Here is a 26,086-nt window from a genome sequence, read left to right as displayed (position 1 = left end):
TTAAAAACCATAACCCTACTATTGATGTTAATGATTTTGGATGAGACAACGCTCTTTATCTAACACGCATATCCAATAAAATTTTCAACAAGTCTTCTGATACTGACAGAAGATTCAAGGTAGAAATACGCATGCATCAAGATATTCTTGTGATGGTATATGGTAGCTGCAAAATTAGATGCCAAAAGCATGTATGTTCTTAATGTCTGCACTCTCTCTCCGGAGTCACGTCAAGAACAGTCTTGGTATAGGATCAATACCACAGCGGATCTTTCTGCCTAACCTGGAAATTGAACTTTACTTGAAGCACCTCTAATCTAGAGGCCCTTAATGTGCTCGTTAAAAGAGAAGAGGTGGACCTGACCTATAGCGATACATATAAGATCTCAAGGCGGCCACCTCACTGCTTCTTCTACATCATCAAGGGATGTGAAGGTGGCGTACATCAACCGCCTCGGTGCCTTCGACATAAACACACTGTTTCTATTCGACGACAAAACTGGAAACCTCCGGCGTGGACCCTTCCTTGCTATTGACCCGTCAGGCAAGCGTTTAGGTCAGCTGAAACTTTGACTTCCTTCAATGCACGACGGAAGTAGGCTTTTTCATAGGCAGTAGGGTCAGTAGGTTGGATGGCGGGTTCTTAGCATAACAATCGAACCAATTCAACCCTACTGTCAGCATGCGTCTAGCACCGTACCCATTTGCGTGGAGACTGTAGATGTAGGGGTGTTCGCTACTGTGTAGACTCTCCCTCTAACTATGTCGATGTAAGAAATATCATTAGAGTACAAACTGTTCATACCGGCTGGACAGTTTAATGTCCGACGCCTCCAAATCAAGGCTCAAAGGCATGATTAGATGCGGGTCCTGGATTCGGATAAGCTGAACTCCATAGGAGAATCAGACTCACCAATCCTTTGCTATGCCACTCTGCCAACGAATTAGTTTAGTGTCAGTTTGGACGAAATATCAATTATATGACCCTCAAGAATGGGCATACGGTCGGGTGCTAGAACCCATGCTTCGGTAGATATGAGAAATTCCGAAGCAAGGCTATTTGGGCAGAAATGCTGGTCCAAGGATCGTGCCGATCTCATCAAAAGCATCTAAGCGAAAATACATCCTGAGGTGCGTTATCATTTATTCCTCTAGACTGCCCGACCTCCCGAACCTAGAATTCATCCGGCTTATGAGCATTGGCTGGTAAGGTCGAGGGCTCTTCTGAGCTGGCTCTCTTCGTATGGGTCCCTAAGGATATCTACATGCTCCGTGCTCCATATATTCATCTTAAGGTGCGCCGAAAAAAGTGATAGTAAGAAATTGACAGATGAGGGTGGGAGTTAGGTATTCCCGTTGTAGAAGGTAAGGACACTATGTCCAATCATTGCGGAAAAATATGTGATTCCCAAGCTCAGATACATGATGACGGCCACTGGAAAACAATGTTTCAATATGTAGTCCTCAACCTCTTCGCCTGAATACTCGCCTGACTCTTCAAAATGAAATGTGATGCCTAATGTTGGAATGCTTATTATGTCGAAATAGGTGAATGCTTTGTTCGAATAGGTTATGAATCTTCGTAGATAATCTCCGTTATTCTTCTAAGAATGTACACTGAAAACAAAAGCTATTGGATCATGCTTTTTAAGTAGAATTATTTCGTCAATATTTGCCGTTACAATTATGCAATTCCAAATTAGTATGTTATCAGAAATATTTATGGATGTGATAGCTTGGAGTGATTAGCCTACTGATCAGACCGGTTCCTTCTGACAAACTTAGGCTGAAATAGTCTGTTACATCGAAATTCAGCAACCGGCACCTCCTCTGCTAAATTGCCAAATTCTTTGCCTCCGAAACAAAACAACAGGACGCATTCCACGGAAAACGTGTTAATAAATTCAGTCGTATCCAACAACATACAACAAGACGCATGGGGTTTAATATAAATCGAGGACGGGGGATCTTTTGCTAAGTCTTTGAGATAAAATATTGCTCATTTACTCCTTGTTAAGTTTTGAGACGAAATATATTACATTTTTCGTCTAATCAGAGTGTTATATACCCCAATTTTGTTCCATAAACTTAACGCAGGAGATTACTGCAGAACAGTTTCCGGTATATGTCATTGTCAATCGGAATAAATAATAATTAAGGACGCGCACGATGATCAGCAGGCAGGACGGACTGTACGGTCTCTTTTTGATATTTATTTTGTAAAGTATTCCCTTCTACGCTACTTTGGTCACTATTGGGCTGAGCTGCTAGGTATATACATTTCAACAGACTGTTTGTTTATGGATCTCGAGACAGTCATCCAACAGTCCGTCCTCCCTGCTGATAAGGAAACCCAAATACTCCGACTGTAAGTGAAATCAGGTGCTTGTACAGCGAGGAAGCGAAACGATGAGGTCCCAGACCTGCGGCCCTGGCATTGTGTACATCGTATAAGTAAAATATTTCCCGCCTCATTGAGTGAGTTTATTGAGCGACCGACCATGCGAATCAGTTAGTTTTAAGTTAGTGTGTCAAAGCAGGGAGCGACAACTCCTCCAGACTTAAAGTGATTTTTGTTTTGATTGAGATTTATCGAGACCAATGCGATATCTCGATCTGGGGCCATGTAGATTTATCGTGAAAAATGCATGTGGGGTCGCTTGAGAGTGTGTGTAAATGTTTTAAAATTTGTTCATATCCCTGTCACCAGAACACCAAGTATGATGAGTATTTTATAGCGTGTTTGTATCAGCCCCATTAAATACCGCCAAAAGGTTGCAGTTATCGGATGACATTAGGTATTTGAACATATCGAGGAGTAACATAAATCACGTCCGTGTTTTTGTCAGCCTCGAGAAAATATTCGAGCTGGATTTGTTTGTTTGTCTAATATCACATCATCGTATACAACGAGATTGATGATATCCCCATCGAGATCATCGACCAATGGAGTCTCATCGATATCAGTAACAAAGTCAATAATATCATTCCAGGCAGATTTATCAGCTGCATCACTCGACACACCGTAGCATCGTTGGTCATCAACTGACGGCGCACATATTATAACTTATCACACTTAAGCCATCTCATAATCATGTTAAGTAGCAATTTAGTCTTTCCAGTTCCAGACGGTCCAATAACAGTTGCTCCAGTAGAGTTTGGTGATGCTGGATGGTGCTTGACGGGTTCTATTTTTCGTGTCGCTCAGAAGTCAATGACATTCATATTAATAACAAATATAACGAACAATATGTATTTATATTGTATTCGGTGCAAGGGGTTTACTGATACCAGTGAATTAATAACAATAACGACGAGGAAAGAAAAAGGCGTGCCATTACATGTGAGTGCCTGAAATGTGTCCCAAAAATTCAAGTTTATTTAATTTCGTGATACATTAGGCAGTGATATCGCTGCTTCACTTGGAAAATTACCAGGGACTCCATGGGCTAAGTATCCTGACGAAAGACATCTTCCTGGCTATAATTATTGTGGCCCTGGAACCCGACTTAATATTCGACTTGATGAGCGAAATCAACCCAAACCAGGCGAGTCTCCAGTGAATGTGATTGATCAGGCGTGTGATGTTCATGATGTCGTGTATGAAAGTCCAGATTCACAACAGCGACATATCGCAGACGTGAAATTGCTACACACGCTAAAGTTGGTAAAAATAGAAATCTGCGAGAATCACTAGCTAAATGGCTGGTAAGATCTGCGATGAAAGGCAAATCAGTGTTAGTGGCTGGGTAAGTAATCGGCCGAAAATTATTAATATCATGATGGAGTCAATTTATTATAGCCCAAAGGGATACTGGAGTGGCAGTGTTGCTATTAGTAAACTTGCTGACACTGCAAGTGTTACACGTGCTGCAGATGCAGACTGGTCAATACGACATGCAGTATGGCAAATTTATCTGCCACCCCCTAAACAAATTCAATATGGTCATTTTGATGACAGTCTCCCCAATGAAGTTCATCAGGCCGATATTTTGTTTTTACCCCTTGATACCATTAAAACACATAGAAGTCTATGATTCGCTAGCGGATCACACACATCTAAATATGCACTAACTGTTGTTGACGTTGCAAGCGGATACAAAGAAGCAGAGCCTTTATTAACTAAAACAGCAACCGAATTTGCAACTGCGTTTGAACGATTTTATCGACGAGGGCCCTTGCAATGGGCATAGTTACTACAGGTTGATCCTGACAAAGACTTTCTTGGTGCAGCAAGATGAAACAACATAACGTCAAAATCAGACGAGGTCACACAGCGTTACATCGTGATCTTTGAACAATCTAATAAAACACTTGCTGAGAAATTATTTGGATATCAATAGGCTCAAGAAAGTTCAACCAACATAATATCTCGTGAATGGGTTACAAGACAACCAAGTGTGATAACCGCATAAAATAATGAAATTACACTTGTAATTTAGATGAAACCCATAAATGCAATCACGAGAAAACGCAAACCAGTACAACGAAATGACTCTTTCTCTAAACAGTCATTACTCGGTAATGTGACCGTCAGATATTTATATGAACCTGGTGAGGCGGTAAAAAAGAGCAACTGGTCCAATCTGGAGTATAACCACACATAACATTTCCTGCGTGATAAGATCCAGTGGAAGACATGCAATCTACAGATTAGATTCAACTGCTCGTCAACATCTATTTGTCTTTGAACAATTACAAATAATTCCTGAAGCTACTCAATTACCTCCGCCTTACCGAAAGTGAAGGTTCACTGACCCGACCCCCCCCCCAGGGAGCTAGCGCCCCGATGTCGATTACGCTTAAGACAGGTCAGCATCACACTTTAGCTCGTATGGCCATGACTACTATTAATTCTGTCCACGGTAAAATTTGGATTATTATTCGAATACTGATTCCATACCATTGCTGCGTTACAGCTCGCACAGTGACTATTTTGTTGTTGTCGTAACGTTATGATCGTCGACACATCAATATCAAACTCACGCTTGCTTTTTTGTAACTTTCTTCATACCCAGCTAATATTTTCATCATTATTGAATCATCGCCATCGCCCTGAGTTTCATATTTATCCACAATGGTGCAGTTATCCTGAATAAATTCAAGGATAAACCTCCGTAGTTTAGACATTTTCGTCACTCGTTATACCGCTAAACAAACTAAATTTGACCATTCGATACGTCATCGATGATCCAAATCATAGTACAATAAATAGTTAATCCCTAAGATGAATGAATAGTTATAGCATATCCTAGGGTCTAGCACGATGGTGCAGCCGCTAATGCACATCCACATCGACGATAACAATATCATTCAATACAAGTTTTTGTTTCTAATTGGTTTCAGAAATCGATACATCAATAGTTTGTTTACGTGTATCGGCTGAACGATAATACAATGGGACCCTTAGATCTGAATATTTCTCTCGATGAATCAGAAATAATTGCTCCTGCAGTGAATCACGAACACAATTTCTTGATCTGACTATCATTTCACTTGGATGAAATAACTTCTAAAAATCCTCGTTCATTGTTTCTAAGATTACTTTACGCATTATCGAGCACTGTACGCTATTTGGCGGTAGTTGTATTAATGTTTTTAAATAATTTACCGACTCATCAATTGCCATGTTGCTTCCGAGTATTTCCTCATAATAATCGACAGATTTTCTTAACTAGCAGTGTGGGGATTCGCGATATAGGGTGGGGATTGGACGTGATCGCCGCACATAACAACGGCAGTATTTTTGGTCAACAACCATTGAAGAAAAATTGTAATTTGCCCAAAGATACCATGCCTATCTGATCCCAGATGATAATCGTAGGGGTATCTTTCTTACCCATTCGTTCTGGGTTACAGGCATCTCCCTTCCATAAAGGGAAACTGATAGATACATGACTTATCCCTCGTAGTTTCATCTCTCTGACGAGCTGGTGAGTCGGAGTCAGCACAACCATATCATTGTTCAGAAATATGTTTATTGCGCATGTTTGTTTGATCGGGACCGCCGCGCCCATTAAGATAAACAGGTTTATGCCTAGCAACAGAATCATGTACAGATGACACCGAGGACGGTTGCAACAAATGTGACTTCCTGTAATATTCATGTAGCGTCTTATAATCTGCAGATTCCGAATAATCAAGTATCATCTCATTCTTGACTTACCCGTTCTCATGAGCGCTAGAGTTCTCAGGAGCATCTCCTGCACTTATATCACATTTATCAAACAACCTAATATTAGTTTTATGGATTAAAAATGAATCTATGGCGACGACTCTAACCGCTGTATCATGAAATCTCTTGATTATTGATATTGGATTTATGGAAACATAAGCAAGCATCGAAGATCTTAAATGAGTATATTAAGGTGACTTCCCATCATAACAACACACATTAGTACCCAGCTTGATTCCATCTTTCCAGAATATATTCTCTGTGTACGAGAACGTGCCTTTGCTCGTTGTGTCTTTGATTATAAAATCAAATTCAGTCTCGTCGATAATGTGTAAATTTACCAGTAATGTTTCTGTCCAAATCGTTTGCAAGTGACATCTCAATGCCGCTGTTGTTACTTCCAGGTACAAGCACGTGGGCCTCTGGCATCCAAACTTGCTTTTGTGGTCGATACGAAATTATTGATTCACCCGCTGTCAGCGATAGGAGTATCGTCTCATCAAACATATATCATAATAATACCATTGGAACCAAGCGACGTTCATTTTTTGCACAGTAATCGTTGGGATGTATCTCTTGAACAGTTTATTAAAATGTCGGCCAAACCAAGCAACTTTAAAACGATGAATCTATTTAGCAAATTCAAATGACTCAACGTATGCAAATCCTGTCAAGTCGAAAACGGGTAGGGATAATTTATTGATACCTTAGTAATCATATGGGTAGGATGCCCAAAGCGCTTAAAATGTGTAACATGCAACCATATCAATGGAGATAACGTCGTTAAAATCATAATTTTTTATTCCACAGCCATCAATGACCATACACGACACATGACCGCTGCATATCGACGGCGGTCTCCATGAATATTTCCTCTGAACAAATTGAGTGACCACAGATGGAACAGTAAAACAGTTACTAAGTAATCGTTCTATCTGTTCGTTATCATTGGTATATTTTCGTGCGACTTCAGTCATCGTTGTATGAAGAGATCTGACACGATAAAGATCACCGAATGATCGCACAAATTGGACAAATCGTCGTTGTTCATTATCACTCTGTAACAACCACACATGCACTGCATGGGTTTTAATGATCTTGCGAATATATTCAAATATATCATCACCGTCAGTATCGTCACCACCATCAGTATTAGCCCCACCGCTGAAAGCAAAGGGAACGTATCTAACTCGTTTATCTCGTGGAAATATTGTTATACTTGACTTCCACGCGTGAGAGTTATGGTCAATTAGTGTTATTGGAGCTCCATTTTTCAAGTACTTAACTCTTTACATAAATTTGCAGGTTATTGCTTGAACCGCTATTGGAAATCTTAAGGTCTTCTCTAACTCAGCAATATCGCTAATTGTGGACTCACTTGATCGCACTTTAACTTGCAATTTATTTTTTTCTTATGTTGTAACCCTGTCAGACCCTTCCCTCGTAACGCGTTCTTAAATTGTTCGGTGACTCTCTGGGCGACACAATTTAAAATTCAACCACTCGGGGCACAAGTGCCCTTCACAGCTAGTGACCCTCGCATCGGTGCAAGCGCGTTAAAATCAGGCTCATTTAACGAATAAATAGCATAAACCACTGCAGTCATGGGATATGTTTTCTCGTAGTATGGTTTGTCAACCCCAGTTAACATTCCGGGTCTAGAATATATATCTAGCACGACACCCTACTGCGGTTTTTTGAATCACGAACGGGGTCATGTTTATCACAGATAATCCACGTTACATCGCCTTTGTCCTTGGACAGTGTGTCGTCGACGAAAACGATAATTTGCATTCCGAAAAATATATTTGCCCGTCCTGTAAATAATCCACGATTTTCGCTGATCCTTGCTTATTCATGGAAGCATCAATGATAGTGGTGTCCTAATCCAACGACAATGGCATGGGTCTCAATGTTGATGACACATGAGCCAACGCATCACGTCTAAACTCGTTCTTGGCTCCGCGGATGCAATCAAGTATTCGATGACCCCCAGCTGATAGCACGCTACTGTCCACGTCTTCTGGCTCCGCTGTCGGGAGTGTCGTGGTCAATCTTTCAAGATCGAATTGCATGCTTCGAGGCCCTGACCGCAAATAAATGTGTAAATTAAATTCCTCCATTATATAATAAGGAATATATAAATATATATATATATATATATATATATATATATATATATATATATATATATATATAATGCTTCAATTTAATTAATATACAAACAGCTCGAGCAAAGTATAGATACAAATGTTTGCCGATTGGATCCACCGCCCCGTGTGCGATAAAGTGCTACGGTACCTATTGCACTCATTACATGCAAAGTGTATGAAGGTAATGTCAAGGATCAAAACTGTGTTTGAAATATAACAAGGAGGTCTGGTGGCGACGATGTTAAGCTTGGAGTTTGGAGGTAGAGAATACACAGCGCTAAAAAGGTATAACGATAAGAAGTAAAACGATGGCCCGGCCACCAATGACTCCTTCAATAACAAAAACAACTCCAACCGACCTTGGTACTAGGATGGCGGCGACCATTTCGCTAGATTTAGGGAATCATCTACTGCGACCCCCACTGCTGTTAGCATCGTTCTTGATGTTGACATCATGGACCCTTATATAAGTTGGCGGAACACTTATGTTGCAACCTATATAGCGAGCGGACCCATGCAACATTATTGATTTGTTTTGATTTTTCTTCTTCGATCGATTATAATTTAGGCAAATGATATTTACTATACAAATGGAGCAAGGAAACAACTACGATAAAGTTGGAACATAAGCATTCCATGCACATCTTGTTATCAGCGATTACGAAACAGTGTGCAAAGGTATGATTAAAAATTGCCGAACCAAAAATCCAGTCGGTGTTGTTAGTAATACTATTTATCTCTGGTTCACTGTAGAAAAGAAAAAATATCACTTGCATATGTTTGTGTATCAATGTTACAATAGATTGATCGATGATGGTTTCGTGGTGGATCTTATTGATTCGAATCCAAGAAATAATTGTCTGCGAAATTTTCAGGCTGTTACAGAGCGCGAAAATTGTATGCGAGGTTGTGTTCGTGCGGCGAGAATTCCAAGGCGTGTAGTGTCTTTAACTCCACAAACGGACGAAAAAATCGGCATTTCCATCAGTCACAGCAGCTGGTAAGTATTTCGATATTGTCCCAGCTTCATTGCGAAGTGTCGCGGAGAGAATAATAAGTTCGGCATTGTCCAAGAATAATAATCGGTGAATACTATTTCAGAATGCGACGACGATGGAGTATTAATAATCTGAGTGTTTACACTCGCGAACACAGTAGTAGTACAGCGGGACGCTTCTGACACAGAATAACTGAGATTGAAATTGTGTGTGTAGTAGTAGCACAATAAAAACAAACAAAAGAGTGCAGTGTTAAACACTTTCGGGTTTTCATTCATTGACTGACGCCCACTGGAATGTGACGTACTGACCACGCGGATTGCATAACAAGAACAAGCCATCGAGTGCATTGTAGTAGTCAAGTAGTAAGTTGTCGTTGTTGTTACACTGGTCGGGGCCCCAGCGCTATGGAACTAGCTCCTTGGAGGGTAGGCGATAGGCGACAGTAGTAACAAGAAAACAATACTAAATATTATTATCCCCCCTTTCCAAGGACCAAAGAGGGGTATCTTTTACACGACCCTATTTCGCACATAAAGACTGAACGAGATGATTTTGCTTCTCGTGTCCAGACGATAATGAGTGTATACGAGACAACGATGGGTTCGCAAATACACTTGATTTACGGAAAGTAGAGTAATCAGGTGCCCCGGGTAAGCCTCTGGGGTAACGGAATAGCGAATATATCCTTGTGCTGCTTGTTTTTATTTTTCTAGGTCTTCATGATAGCTTCCAACATTCCCGACTAAGTTGACAGAAACCGTGGTAGGGATCATAAAAAATCCTGGGGAATACATGGCGTTCACCACCATCTGGGCCGTTATTGTGTTTATGTATCCTTGTTTTTTCCGATATTTCTGCGATGCAGTAACGATAGTAGGAAACTGTTCGTCGATTATATAGGTGACACATTTTTTAATTTCTTTAATGTCATGTCCGGGTAATTTGAAGGTTGTTAACGCGGCTTCGGTGATCTTAAAATATCAAAGAAATGTGTTCTTGTACAAGACCCCGTAAAGAGCATCCGAACGCTGCAAAGTCTCTCTGCGCACTTACACTTGTTTAACCGGTTGCGTTACTCTTATACCAACCGTTGAGACACGTAAGCGTCAGTGACCACGACGTTGAAATGTTGTATCGTAGCAATGATTCGCTGTTGCAGGTCATCGTTGGGGTATTCGAGCACGTACTGTGCTAACAACTCTCGTAATTGTTTCTGTATGTGTTTGTGTTGGAGACATATGTTATCAGTGAAACGTCGTCCCGCTCTACCGATTTTATAATCTTCGTTGACGTCGTCCCGTATGCTAAATATTTTTTGATCCACATAGACCCATAGACTGCTTACAGTACTGCCTGTGACCCTATTCCCGGCAATTACAGGGATTTCTTTGTTACCGAGTTCTCATGTGAGAAGGTTTAGATATTCCGGTGGGGCTATAAATTCTTGCAATCCGAGTGTCAACTCGTCATGGGTTGGTATTGGGACTGGTGTTGGTGCTGGGGGTGCTACTTCTGGCCATCTTAACACATTTTGAATCGATGATTGAGAGATATCAACGGCATAATACAATTTGGAGATTTCTAACGCAGGACTCAACGTTGGCTAATGCACATTTATTGTCCGTTGGAATGCTAACCACTTGCCAATCGGGGGTTACATCCGATTTATTTTTATACGCAAATGCAAGTGAATTATTGGCTGGTAATCCACCAAACGATTTTGATCTAATATTGTGCCAATTATTATACGCTCGCAATTGTGGCAGTGCTATTTCAAGAGACTTACCGTTCGGTGCTCGAACCGTGTAGGAAAACTAATATCAATCTCGGGTTTCGTTGACGCCGCTGATATCATTGTGGTGGTAGACGGTGCGGTCTGCCATTGCCACTTAATATTTTTTTCCCTTGATTCAAATTAAGGTCTTAGCGAGGCTGCTTGTGGTGGAAGCATTGGGGGAGTCCCCGTTGCGTCATAGTAAATTTTAGTCATCGTATCAAATTTACAGTAGGTAATTTTACCGTCATTCAGCCGATGATATTAGAGATGATAATCTAGCGTACATATGTGTTGCAGTCGATAGCAACTCTCTATACTCGTGTAATGTATCAGTTGCACATGTCGATAAGTTCTTGGCTATGATATTAGCGATGTCTGCAACTTCTGTTATAATAGACCTACCGATTCCCACCACCGGAGATATCACGTAGGTGGAGGATAGTGTACCGATTAACGTCTCCGTTTCAACAACTACGGCTGACGCAGCATAGACAACAACGTCAATAGCCACAATGCGTCGACGGTATTTTTTTCGTTTTGCTGTATACGCATAGATGATAATGCTCAGCCATCGCTGTCAATCATGGGTTTGATCGAATCTGTAAATGGAATCGTAATTCATTGATTAGGGTGATGAAGGGGTGGGCATTATACGAGTAATACTTCAAGTAGTTAATAATAAAAGTGATCAATGGTGGCACTGACGCTACAAATTCTAGACACAACCAGTAAGTGGTTGCGGTCAATGTTTGATCATCGGGGTCCAGTATAAACATTTCTTTGGCGTCTTGATTTAATACGATTGACACAATCCCAGAAATTCATCGCTTGAACGGTACGATGGATATAAGGCAAATATCTTAAATTTTGCAGCACTAAACACGGAGAGCCTGAACACACCATTTACTTTAACGGCATGTTTGATGGAGTTCGTATTTTGTTATGACCCTGTCGCGAGTCCTGATGCTATTGTATATACAACGTTAGTGGGAAGATTCGTATGAGGAACACAAATCGCTTTTATTTTTTCTTCGATTGCTGCAAGTTAAATGTTGGCCACCATTGGACTTCCAAAGAACTCAACGGAGTCTATAAACGTTTAACCCGTTTAAAACGATGGACGGTTGTAACGTCTGCTTGTATACTCGTGCACAGCTTTATGGGGGGGGGGGGGAAATGGGGAGATCTTGATACAGCATCAAGTAAAGTAAGTACTTCTAGACCAGATACAGGCATATATGTTATTGTTTGTGTTGGCAACGTGAAATGCCACATCGGTAAGACGCTCTGCATTCTAATGTTATAGTTTAAAATTTCTAGCGGCGGTGAGAGCCCACCGAATGAAAATAAACATTACCACGTGGGTCAATAGCTTATGCGACCCAATGATTGCCAGGTCCAGACTGCGAGTCAAGATTAATGATACCAGTTTTGACACGATATGGTTTGTCAAGTAATTGATCGCGAATAAAATAGATAAAGTTTTTAATGTTCAATCGATAAGCAACTTCGAGTAAATCAAAATTAGACATATAAAACTTTACTTGTTGGAATTACAGAGAAACATTCCTTGCAATCTAAAACACAACCCTACCATTTTTTGAACAAGGTTTTAGTCTGTGCCCTGTAGCTTTTTTAATGCCATTTCAGCATCAACTGCTTTTAAAATAGCTGCGATCGCAGCGGCGCGAGATCCTGGAGGGATAGATGCAAGAAATGGAAATATACCCCCTTTTGGGGGAAGAAGTCACTAGCCCGTGTCCTGTAGCTTTCTTTAATGCCATTCCATCAACAGTGGAAACTTTACCAAGTGCTACAGCTTTTGCAACAGCAGGAGATTCATAGGATATTAATGCTCGAATGGCCGCAATAAATGGAAATAAACCACCCATCTTTTCCGTGTCCTTAATTGCCATGCAGAAAATGCGAATCGTACACCAGTCGTTGACGTTTAACGTCATTAAAGTGTTTGAGTTGACATTCGGTCAGTGATAGTTTATTTGGGCCGTGTAACGCCGATGATTTCAACGAGATTGTTATTTCAGACTTTGTTTGGTTGCCGATTCTGGCTTTTTAATATTACCAGGATTCAGAGTAACACTCACTGGATGATATGGCATTATAAATATCAACGATGATTTAATTACTAATGGGAAAATACATATTTTCCTCTGAGGCATCTACCAGTCTCATTCGTCCACCCAAAGCTTCAAGCAACATCGTTTTGTCTAACAATATAACAGCGATTGCTTTGTAACCACCAACTGGTATTCGTGCTATACGAGGTCGGAAGTGTACGTAGAGGAAACAGTGTCTGAACAAATCCAAGTGGTCCAGTGAAAAATAGTAGATCAGGTACCGCGTTGAGAAATCATGCTGCGATATCGTCAAACCAGAATCAACATCCGGATCACGCCCCATTAATGACAACGATCGATGATACGCACGTGCAAAATGATTGTTTTCAAAATTCAATAACACTTCTTCAGATGGTACTTAGTGCCCGTTTATTCTCAGAGAAACTTCATTAACGCATGCCAAACACCACTGGGTTTCGCTCCTGTGAATCTACTCTGGCATTTTCCTGAAACGCAATGAATATATGTCCTGGTGCTGACACCCCCTGCTGAGATGCTATATGTCATGTCAATAGCACAACAACGTTACTCTGGACACTGTCTGTAGTCATGATGAACCACGACAGCGTTGACTTACCGCCGCTATCCATTTAAGTAACAACCGATGTTCTTCGAGTGATGGGGTCATTGGTGGCATCCACAATGAAAGGTTTGTTAGTATTACTTTGCCTGCAACAGTAGCATTATCTCGCCAGATTGCATCATTGTCGGTGGCTTCTCTCAAGACCACCACGGTGTGTTTAGCGCCAAATATAACTTTTCTAACATGTCTGCAGAATCCAAAGATATATGATCGTGGAATTACACATGAAAGTTTGTCATAGTCGTTTAATATTAATCGACGTGATGCAAATCCCAGGTTGAAATTTTCATTATCGATGCAACTTCAGTTCCCGCGGCGTTCATTATTACTTTTCTGTGCTTGGGCAGATCAATGTTATCTTTGGCAAACATCATTGACGAACCAGCTGACCTCGAATAATCTTGGTATCTTGCAAGACCAAGTATCGTCGAAGTAACGTCAACATTTTCTAGACATGATTCAATATTCTTTAAGTCAATCGTGTATGTGGCACTGTTAAATTTTCAAAAGTCTACCTTCGATCTCAATGAATGTCTCAGCGGGCAAGAAATATCAACTTGTACACTGAACTGGCAGTTCAGTTCTTCCTTGTGCATCAGGTTCACGTGCATCATACGAATAATTTTGATAATCATTTATCGATTCATCTTTAAGGACTGAGACATCCATGTCAAATGCTGGATCAGATACACGTTTGAACATTTTATTCTTAGTTCATTATCGTCAAGCACGAAGACCATAGTGGATTAATCCACCGCGGGTCAGTTCACTTTCCGCTACTAGACTTGCGGTTAAATTTTGCTCTCTCTTCGATTCTGACAGTGGTCCTGCCACCAGTGGCAGGGGTACACCAGCTGACGCTGCCAGTCGAGCCTTTGCAGCTTCATTTATTACTTTACTAACCTTTGCGTGCATCACTTCAGTGCTTGAACGTGTACCTGGCTGTAGTTTACGTCTGCGTATTAATTGTGCTAGTCGTTCCTGATCGCAGAAAAGGCTTTACTAGCAATATCACCAACAGTACTAATATCTTTATCAGGAACAACATCAATAGTTTTCATTCCTGTTTGCTTTTTAATTGGTATCACTTTTGGGGTAATCATTCTGAATAGACCCTGAAAAACATCATCGAGTCCATCTCCGTAGATTGCTTTATATGCAGGCAATCGTAAATTTATCACTCTAAATAGAGTAGGTCGACGTTGAGTGTGATCAATCACTGTAATAATCATTGGTAATGACATCGATAAGTGACCGAAAAACACAAATATCCATGGCGCCACATGTAAATAATCGCTGACAAATACCCGCTGCTTTATTGATCATTTCAGTGGAATTATTACCAGCATGTCGCTCACCAGTTACTATCTCCTGTCGATTAACGTCGGCAAGACCGTCACTGGGGATTGGGGAAACGTGACTACCCCCTCGAGTGACAAGACCACTTCCAGTTGTCTCTTCTTCTGTTTGAGATCTAGTTTTTACACCTGATTCTTCACTTTCTCTTCTCGCTCTGTCGAGCTGACGCAACATTTCTCCCGGTCTTCGTCGCCATTTTTTTAGCCGCACGTTTAATATATACATCAACTACCCCGTTTAAAGTGTCAAAATTTACATCATCGTGTCAAACTTGATCTTCATTGAAAGCAATGCGATACATATATTTTCGCCAATCGTTACTTTTATACTGCCAATATACTCAGGTTTTACTTATCTTTCTATTCAATCAAACCCAAATGCAGCAATTTTAATTAATTGGTCCGAATCCATGATAGCTCCAATACCTTCAGGGGTAAATTTATCTATCATCTCGACTCTTGCTGGCCGACATTATGTTTTTGGTGTACTATCTCCCTCGTCTTTGCGAGTTTGGTCAGTACCCTCAGCTACTTGTTGGATTTCTTCTTGCATCTGCGTTTAAGCAACAGCATCTATCCCAGGTGGAAATTCTCGTAAAATCTATATTGCTTTTTAAGTTCTTTTTGAGATTTTTCCAGCTGCTTTAGCGGTTTGCTCTAACGGTGGAAGAAGACCAGTAATAGCCTCTGAAATCAGTTTAAATGATTTTGCTGCACTTTCCGTACATCCTCTGAAATCAATTTAAATGATTTTGCTGCACTTTCCGCACATGCCTCCCTTTCTTCTTGTCGTGCCTGTAATTGTTGTTTGACAGAATCACGGACTGGGAGATATTTATTAGTCGCATCTAATCGCTGTCTCACTAGTTGAGTTGTATGGGATTCCATAGTCGGTGCAGATTCATTCATTATTATTATTATTGATCTAAACTGATTTAATTACAGACCATACTCTCTATCTCTTTTTGTTTTGTCCACCACTCACTCACCCGCCGTCGCTGCATCCAAAACAAGCCAAAAAGCACTTTAAGTCCGAAGGATTTATGCCCCTCTAACAACAACAGCAAAAAACGTGGACGACTGCACTAACTTAAAACTGTCTCTCGGTCAATGAACACTCAACGTGGCGGGAAATATTTTTGCTAATAACTTTGTAAAATACCAGGGTCGCAAGAAGATGACCGCATAGTTTTTCGCTGTGCAAGCATTCGATTTCACTTACAGTTGAATCGTTTGCATTCGGGTTTCCCATATCAGCAGGGAGGGCTGACTAACCGATGACTGTATCGAGATACATAAACAAACAGTCTATAGAAATTTATATATCCAGTAGCGCAGCTCATTAGCGGACAAAGTAGTATAGAAGGGTAGTTTTTACAAATTAAATATCAAAACGAGGTCGTAGGGTCCGCCCTCCCTGCTGCTCGATAATATTATGTCATCAGACATTGTACTTTATCACCCGGTATATTCCTGTATATCACGAATGAAAGTGTTAACACAGTTTAGTAAAAAGCATGTTTTGTGAATGCTTGCAGGTTTCCCTTGCAGCAATGCTAACAGATGAGATGCTTATTGAAACGTACATACTAAACAGAGTAGTTCATGTGTACTGACTGAGATCGTTTGTGACCTCATTGCTTTGACCCAGTCAACTCTCATGCTTGCCGGACATATGCTAAAATAGGTCTTCCTCCGCCCCGAGAAGTCAGATCACATGCAATAATTTATCGATACAATATTATGTAATTATTGCCCTTGGATTGAAGTTATGTGACAACTTGTCTACCATAGTATCATGATACTCGAAGGCACCACCTGAGAGTAACATGACATATGTTGCGCACGGACACGATGTCAATCTAATGTCAATAAAAATGAATCATTTTACCGACAAGTGAAGTTACCTAAGAAAAAACGTGGCAAAATCTGATTTTCTAGATATTACTGGTGAAATTTCTTTTGAACTATATAAATGTAAGTCGTATTTTCAGGAAATAAGCACAGCGTACTACTACTATAACCACTCATGAAAACAGAAAATAAGCCCATTTTCGTCTGCTTTAAAGTTTGTTTGAACAACTAGAACTAAAATTACCTTGGTGACTCCTAGGAATAAATATAGTAATTCTTTTCTTGAGAAACATGTTTGATTCTAGAAACGCAAAGCACATTTTAGTTAGATTTTATTCATAGTCTAAATCAATAGCTCTAACAGCCCCAAGCACAGAAAATAAAAAAGTGTAAAAATATACAAGAAATCTTCAAACTAGTTTTCGAGTTTGCTTGTTGTGCTTACCCACCAAGGAATTGACCTATGTCTCCAGCCTTTATTCGTCGTTAATTCACACATCTCGTCTTCAGTGTACAACATACCTATACAGAATGCAGTACAGGTTAAAGGAATATGACAAGTGTAACTTTAAGGTATATCCAGTATTTTGCAACACACCCCGATCCACACAGAACAAGCGCACGCTACCATCCCTAACTTAAAAAGAAACCAATTCCAAGTTGATTTTCACATTGAGCATGATTGAGCATGATTCATTTCACACTGAGCATGATTCATTACGTCAGGAAGCAGAAAAGGAATAAGACGCTGTATGACCTGTCATTGCTGAAGCAGTATATAAATGAACTACATTTCTAGCCAAACTTTACAAATGCTGCAAAATGACAGAAAGGCACATTGATACATAAATACTTCCATTTTCTTGCAAAGAACTAATCAATTTTTCTATGTTCGTGCGTGACATAATGCGATTCAATGTAAACGCTTGTTACAAAATGCGTAATCATTTTCAATATGTCCAGAAATGTAAGGTTTGACATCTCCTCCTCGTATTACATAAATGAGCACGATTAAGTAAATAACGGTACGTGTAGTTCCTATAAAAGGTACAGCTTGGACACTATGTCCACCAAATTGACAAAAGTGTAAAACATGCATAATAACAATGTCTAAAATAATCGAGAAACGACTGCTTTCATTTCTCTCATGGCTGAAAGTTGTCTTACATTGACTTTGAATTGTTAAGAAATACGTGATGATTTGTTACCATAGCTATATCATTACTTGGATAACCGGTGACGGTTCTAGTATAAGCGGTAACTGGTTACAAGACTCGGTAACCAGCTGAATGACCTCCTCTACCTTGACTCGTAAACCAAGTGTGTTTAGTAAGGTGAACACATTTATGCACAAATTGAAGATGTGAATAATATTTCTTAACTCCGAGTCTTTTCTTCAACAAAAAAAGCGTTAAACATGAACTGAAACAATGTAATACATCTGCTTCGATACATCTGCTTCGATACATATGCTTCGACTGCAGCCAAATCTTATACACGAACTGTGACCTGCTATTCTAAAATAAGATAAGCCAAATGCTGCAGATTTATTATGATCTGCTGTTCGAAGATATAATCCAGATAAATGCTATACATGTGCCGTGATCTGCTATTCTAAGATATGATATAGACAAATGTTTTGACGTATCGTGATCTGCTATTCTAATATATGATATAGACAAATGCTTTGACGTATTGTGATCTGGTATTCTAAGATATGATATAGACAAATGCTTTGACGTATTGTGATCTGCTATTCTAAGATATGATATAGACAAATGCTTTGACGTATTGTGATCTGCTATTCTAAGATATGATATAGACAAATGCTTTGACGTATCGTGATCTGCGATTCTAAGATATGATATAGACAAATGCTTTGACGTATCGTGATCTGCAATTCAAAGATATGTTACAGACAAATGTCATTATGTATCATGATCTGCGATTCTAAGATATGATACAGACAAATGTCATTATGTATCATGATCTGCTATTCTAAGATATCATACAGACAAATGTCATTATGTATCATGATCTGCTATTCTAAGATATCATACAGACAAATGTCATTATGTATCATGATCTGCTATTCTAAGATACGACAAAGACAAATACTATATATATATATAGTGATCAGATATTCTGAAATATTATCCAGCCAAATGCAATACATGTATCATGATCTGAAATCCTTAGATGTGATACAGAATAATATTAATACTTATTTACCCATACTTATGCGAAAACATACACATATTCAAAAATTCATGAAACCTGTTTCCTTCTTTTAACCATCAGGGAATGTACAGGTTTACGTTTAAATCATTTTGAATCTAGCGATACATAAGTTTTACACTCGGCGTGGGTGATCATGAAATCTGCCTGATTGGTACTGAGTAATGCATGGAATGGCGGGGAATATGACAAAGTAGTCAAAGGCAGGATGTATACATAGAGCTCGTCCAGAGGCAAGAGGGAAATATCTTTGTATCATCAAGTGTAACATGCAAGCGTGACAAAGTTTTAGAAACTGGAAGCTTTGATATTGCTGAAATTCTTGTCAAGTCACACTCTGTACAACATATTATTTCTACTGCGATTATAGTACAAGTCACATGGGTTATGTATGAGCATTTGCTGGTTTTGAATTAAATATGAATTGTTCTTTTAAAATTTAACACTAATCTTCTTTAAGTCTATTCAATCCTGATTATTGAATGATCTGCACCTTAAATTCACCAAGAAACTTCCAGACGAAAATTATCTCTCACTGTGGACTATTACAACGGTGGCCATGTACTAAACTTGGATCAAAATAAGAGCGCGTCGAGTGGAATCATCACAATCACCAGTATACGTAGCTTTCATTGTGACATCACACCGTACGATATTCAATCCGGATTGGACTGGATCACGCCTTTAGGTTAATTTCGTCCAAAAAATGTCCGCGTACTTTAAAACAGTGATTTTGCCGTATGCATCTATCGGGGCGTGTAAACAATGACCTTCCAAAGTAATATGGATGTATACGAATCCAAATGAAGTAAATACTTGCTACTTAAAGGTATGCAGAATCAAATTCTAAAAAATGACACCCATTACTGAAATAGTCGGTGTTGAATGCCTATATGACCCGTGTGACTTCTGCTATACCGGTTACGGTTCAGTGAATGTATTACGGGTAACTGGTTAAGGAATTTAACCATCATTTCAGTCAATTTTTTATACACTTGTAAAGGTTGTGTTGTGCTGCAGAATAAGGGAGGAGCTAAAAAGACATGTGGGAATGGTCCACTGTTACACTATCAACATTGTTTGATTTAATTAACCAGTAGAATGATAGTTTCTATAATTCACTGATTATTGTACTTCATTATACACATGAAAGTCATATAAAAACCAATATCAAATATACAGCAAATATAAAGTACTTTTATCTGAATTTTCAGTAAAAGGAAAAGACAAAAGCATAATGATGTGTAAATAACGTTATACAACGACATAATACAGAGTTAAAACGTTTGTCGGAGGAGCACTGCAAAACAAAAGCGACGTCATGATGTGTAATTTTCTAAAGTTCATTATCTCTATCAGAAAAACGTCCAGTACATCAGGAGATGCTGCTTTAATACATATGAGAGAGACAGGGAGAGAGTACCTGGTAGCTTTCCTGACAACACAATGGTGCGCAGTTCTACGGGAACTTCAGTGTCTGAGATATTCGTCGCAAAGAGACATGCGGCGCCAGCTGATCTGTTGTACAAATGGGTGAGATAATTTCAAACGTGCCCACTGTATCTTTAAATATTGAAATTTTATATCGTGTTACATGTAACAATACAGAAAGCAATTTATATTGAGTTGCATCATGCAAGAATTATGTGTTTAATGGAACGAAGTGTGAACAGTAAATGGAATTTTCTTATGCAGTGAAACTTCGGTATAGCAAGCTCTTTTGAAACATCAGGTCGAATATATCATGATCGTGGCATTATAATAATTTCACCAATTTGTTGAAGTATTGAGACGATTTAGTGCCAAAATAAAAATAGTTTGGACTTAAAAACTTGACGAGGTGTGTCGTATTCTCAAAAATAAACAATGTCCATTTACTTCTTCTTCCTTTATATGATTACAGATGTAGCAAGTTTCTTCTAGTTAATGTTCATTTCAGTTGTGGCAATACACAGTCACTGTAGTTTGATCTTAATTTATCTTTAAAAGAAGGCAACTCTTTACATAGTTGGTACATATTAATCAAATAATCAGTCAACCATTAACATTATTCATTTTGGCTTCTATGTGTCCGTCTTCAATGTATTATGTACACTAATACCCAACCTCCACCTTTTGTCAGAGCTTCATTTTAATCAGTTAACTGACCTACTATTGCACATTATGTTATACAGCACGAAATGCACAAGGTAGACCCTGATCAAAGTAGTATAGGGGCGTTTCGCTATATCTTTGTTACCACATTTTTCCTGTAATTCACATGGTTTGCAATGGAATGAATCCTTTTAGGAACAATGTAACTGTAAAAATATTTTATGTCACCATAAATGTTAAGTTCATATATACAGGACAACGTACATACAATTAGAAGGACAGAAAAACAGATGGATAATAAGATGGATAAATAGATAGACAATTATAATCTTACCGTAGAAATGTGTCTAGTTGTTTATTGCTACAGGTACTCCAGTTGGTAGCCTTTGGGCCCATCGTGCCATCATTGGGCGGGGAACAGCCGCTAGTAGCATCATGCGACATCCCTAAACTGAAATCATCATCATTATGATAATCATCGCCGTCGTCGTTATAAAGGAAAGATACATTAAAAATTAAAGAAACTAAATGCATTATTTTTAAAATGGGTAAGTAGAGTGATATCAAATTCTAACAAAACATTCCGTTCGCATATATATATATATATATATATATATATATATATATATATATATATATATATACACAAGACTATGTCTATATCTGTTTAACACAGAATTAAATATCACTGATGTGTTTCACATTATGAAGCTTAAAACAATTTACCTGCTCATGTGTAGAGGTACATTTCAAAATGGGAAAAATAACATACTTGCAAAATAAAGGTCCTCGCCGAAACAAAGTAAGCTGTCCTTCCCCATAGTATAAATCACATACACTTTTAAACGCCCCGATAGTTGCATAAGGCAAAAAACAATGTTAAAGTACATATATATTTTTTGGAAGAAATGAACATAAAGGTGTGATCCAGTACAATTCGGATCGAATGTCGCGCGCAGTAATGTCACAGTGAAAGCTACGCATTGTTCACCCAATTCGTACTATCCTCGATTGTGACGATTCCACTCGACGCGCTCTTATTTTGATCCAAGTTTAGTGCGTGGCCACCATTGAAATAGTCCATAACGATACATAATTTTCGTCTGGAAATTTCTTGGTGACATTTAATGTGCAGAGCATTCAATAATTAAATTGAATAGACTTTGATTAAAGAAGATTAGTGCTAAATTTTAAAAGAACAATTGATTTTTAATTTAAAATGTGTAAATGCGCATACCTGACCCACGAGACTTGTAATATAGTGTACTTACAAATCTTAGTTAAATCTGCAGTTCTTATGCTGTGGCCAACTTATGGAATCCAATTACACCATCTGTATAGCACACTGCGTTATTAATACACCAGTACTTGAGGGTTGTGCCTATACCTGAAATTATGCCCTGGTTACTTTTTTCATTTTTGTTTTATAAGTATTTATACATTTATGCATGTGTGGCGTCTCGACATTGTCGTGCAAATAGATTCAGAACGTCTGGACTAGAGGGAGTGAGAGTGACCGCGTAAATTTCACTGACTTAAATCCAACTCCGCACGAATGATACAATTATTCTCCTCTCCACCCACATACCACACCCACCAGATACCTCCTGGCTCTGTTTCGATGGGCGGGCGGCAAAGAAACAGGTGTGTATACATTGAGACCAGTAGTTGCAGACCTGCACACACGAATTCGGCAGCCACTGGACGTCTCTTTTTATGATAACATTGCACACCTCCGTAGGATGAAGTATGAGCGAGAAAAGGTGCCTTAAATATGGCCTACTTCCCCTTAACCATAATCAGCACACTGCCGCTGATCAGAGTCCCACCTTAGAGGTCAAAGACCTAAGACGACACTAATGGTGATGCAACTGATTATCGGTGTCTAGAACGACCCCACACACTAATGGACCGTAAGTACATCAGCGCATAGAACAGACAGAAAAAAGCTCTAGTTGGAAGAAAAATAGCCATATTCAACATTTACATGGCAGCCATGTGTGGCCGAACAAAAAGAAGAGGGATGTGTAGTTGATTTTGGGTTTGCCATCAAAGTGTAGGTAGTCATTAGACTCGCAAATCTCCCTATCGGCGTGAACGACAGACTTTTGAAAATGATACTTCAACTTTCTAGAAAAGGAATGCAATTATCCTCAGCGTCCATGTAGAATTATAGTTGAGATTAAAAAGAAATTTCTGTGAAGACTTTACTCCCTTACCGCAGACGTATCGAAGGCAGAAACGCTCATGATTCTTGGCGATAACAATGCTAGATTTGTTTCAGGGTAGACGACCACGAGGCAAAACGTGCCTTCTAAGCTACATGTCTCCAAATTGAAACAAGATAATGTGAAACAGGCAATTATCAAAGGCACGTGCAGCCAATGAGATACAATCGATATGAACTACAAGAATGCAAAGGAAATCTAGGCATCCTTCAGAGACTGTGTATTTAACTGCATCCGAAACCATTGGTACCACCATACATATGTAAAGTTGGTTTGATGAGAACAATGCTGCCATACAGAGACCTCTGAATGAGGACATTCGGCTCAAGCAAGCCTGTTTTGAAGACAACGCTTCATCATCTAAAATATCAGCCATCAGTAACATCAAGAGGACTGTTCAAAGTAAACTCAGAGAATTAGAATACTCAAGGATGAGCAATAACGCAGATACAATTTAATTTTACGCAAACTGGAATGACATGAAGAACTTCTATGATGCCTTGAGTACGATCTATGAGCCACAGTCATCAATAGCATGTCCAGCACTAAGAGCTGACAGTCCCCGCTGCTCGCTGGCAAAAAATAAGATTCTTCAACGATGGACAGGACACTTCAGCAACATTCTCCATCAAAATTCATCTATCAGTGAGGAAGCACTTGATCGAATATCCAAAGAGGAACATATTACTTGCTGATCCTCCAACGCTGACTGAAACTCACAAAACAATCAACATGTTATTAAATGGCAAAAGACCTGCAGAAGATGCTATACCGGAAGATGTCTACACGGCCAAAGACTCTCACATGTCACAAAAACTAACTGAAGTCTTCCAGTCAATGATGGCTCAAGGAACTATATTCTAGGAGGATAAGAATGTAGCCACAGGCATTATGTTCGCAGCTAGTCAACTCAGAATAAAAGTCTAAGACTATCAAAACCATCCCTGACACCAATGAATACAAGCCGATCACTTGCTACGTCGTCATTTTTCCCTTTCTTCACTGGTTAATATTCCTCTGAAACGCCCCATGAATTTTCTGTGCATTTTGGTGAGGATATGGCAACATTAGCATTCATGCATTGTTTCGTTTCAGCATCAGTACTGTCTTTGATAGAGGCCAATGACATATCTGTGTCTTTGATTCTCTGTTTCTCAGCGATTTCGGTCATGTTTTTTTACAATGAAGCTACCCGGCTTCAAAACAACATCAGTTATGTCCACCCTAGAAATTTTAAATTTGATGATTTAAGCGTGGAGTTTCACGAGCTCACCTGGATCGATGTCAGCAACAACCAACCATGTAAATTGTCAGATTACCTCTTGTGGCAAACCTGGTTAGATCCACATCAACGTTGATGTTATGGGTAGAGGAATACCTTCATCAATAATTTTACAGACCGGGAATGACATTGTTGTTGTTCATGGAAATGTAAATGCCTTTGGTTTAATCTTACCTGTCGAGTTACTAATCCTCGTAGGTAGGGGCCCCGAGTGGTCTAAAGGGATCACCGTTCTAAATCACTGCCATCTCACCTCTCTCTGCGTGGGTTCGAGTCTCAGGCTCGGCTAACTTGGGTACGTGATAACGTCTGCCAGAAACTTCTAGTGGATCGGTGTTCTTCCCGGGGTTTTCCAAGGTTCTTCGTCCACCAGTTATACTGACCGCCATGTATAGCCTATTTTGTGCTGAACATGACATTAAACCCTACAACAACAAATCCTTGTCGACAAATTCATATATAATGGACTGCCTGCAATCCTAGATTTTGAACTGATCCATAACAGCACTTTATATTCTGTGAAGGAATCGCATTGCAACTTGTTTAGAGAACGGTTTAGCATCCAAGGCCAAGGACTCGAATACTTTTAGCACGCCATGGCAACAGTCTTTGGGCGAGAGCACCTAAATTATTTCAGCAATATGTAGCGTAAACTTTTTTTTTCGCGTTGACTAAATGTACGGTTATTGCATGTTCGCATGCAGCTGTTATTATATTTCATCAAGAAGATCTTTAATGTACATTTCTATTGTCATGGTTTCCTCTAGGAGATCCATCATATGTCCGACCTGGTCCACAAGAGTGAAACGAAGGTGTGTCAGTCGGGAGTTGTGCCATAGAAGAAACACGGGCGATGAGGAGTAATCGAGACCAGATAACCAGGACCATAGTAGGCGCGACACCGAACACAGTGTAACTCATAGGGGCTACATTTCTCACTGCTGAACCTCTACTGTAACTGCCGATGATGATGTCATACATTAAATTAATTTCAATCGTTGTCTCGTTCCTGACGTCACAGCGAAACAACGTATTTTTTTAACACTGATATTTTTGCACATTTTATTGAAATTACTACGCAAATGGATACATTTCTGTTATTAAATATTACACCATGTTTCCGAGAGAGAATTGTATAAGATTTTTGTGACGATTGTTTCAATATCCTTTAAATATACATAGAATTACATAGAATGACAAACTAT

At 39.3% G+C, this 26,086-nt stretch overlaps 1 protein-coding gene across 1 annotated transcript in view; it reads right to left on the bottom strand.

Moving 5' to 3' along the window:
• Positions 1-26,086, bottom strand: part of LOC149799162 (A disintegrin and metalloproteinase with thrombospondin motifs 16-like) — a 119,433-nt gene that overhangs the window by 41,912 nt on the left and 51,435 nt on the right. The window contains exons 11-13 of the mRNA XM_089958145.1: positions 21,706-21,822; positions 20,701-20,795; positions 17,485-17,561 (exon numbers count right to left, since the gene is read on the bottom strand). Coding sequence (XP_089814271.1) covers positions 17,485-17,561; positions 20,701-20,795; positions 21,706-21,822 — 289 coding nt within the window. The remainder of the gene's footprint in view (positions 1-17,484; positions 17,562-20,700; positions 20,796-21,705; positions 21,823-26,086) is intronic.

The sequence above is a fragment of the Sinohyriopsis cumingii genome, chromosome 5 (genome assembly GCF_028554795.1).
Source record: "Sinohyriopsis cumingii isolate HCF-2022 chromosome 5, ASM2855479v2, whole genome shotgun sequence".
NCBI lineage: Eukaryota > Metazoa > Mollusca > Bivalvia > Unionida > Unionidae > Sinohyriopsis > Sinohyriopsis cumingii.
This window is presented reverse-complemented; position numbering and strand designations above follow the sequence as displayed.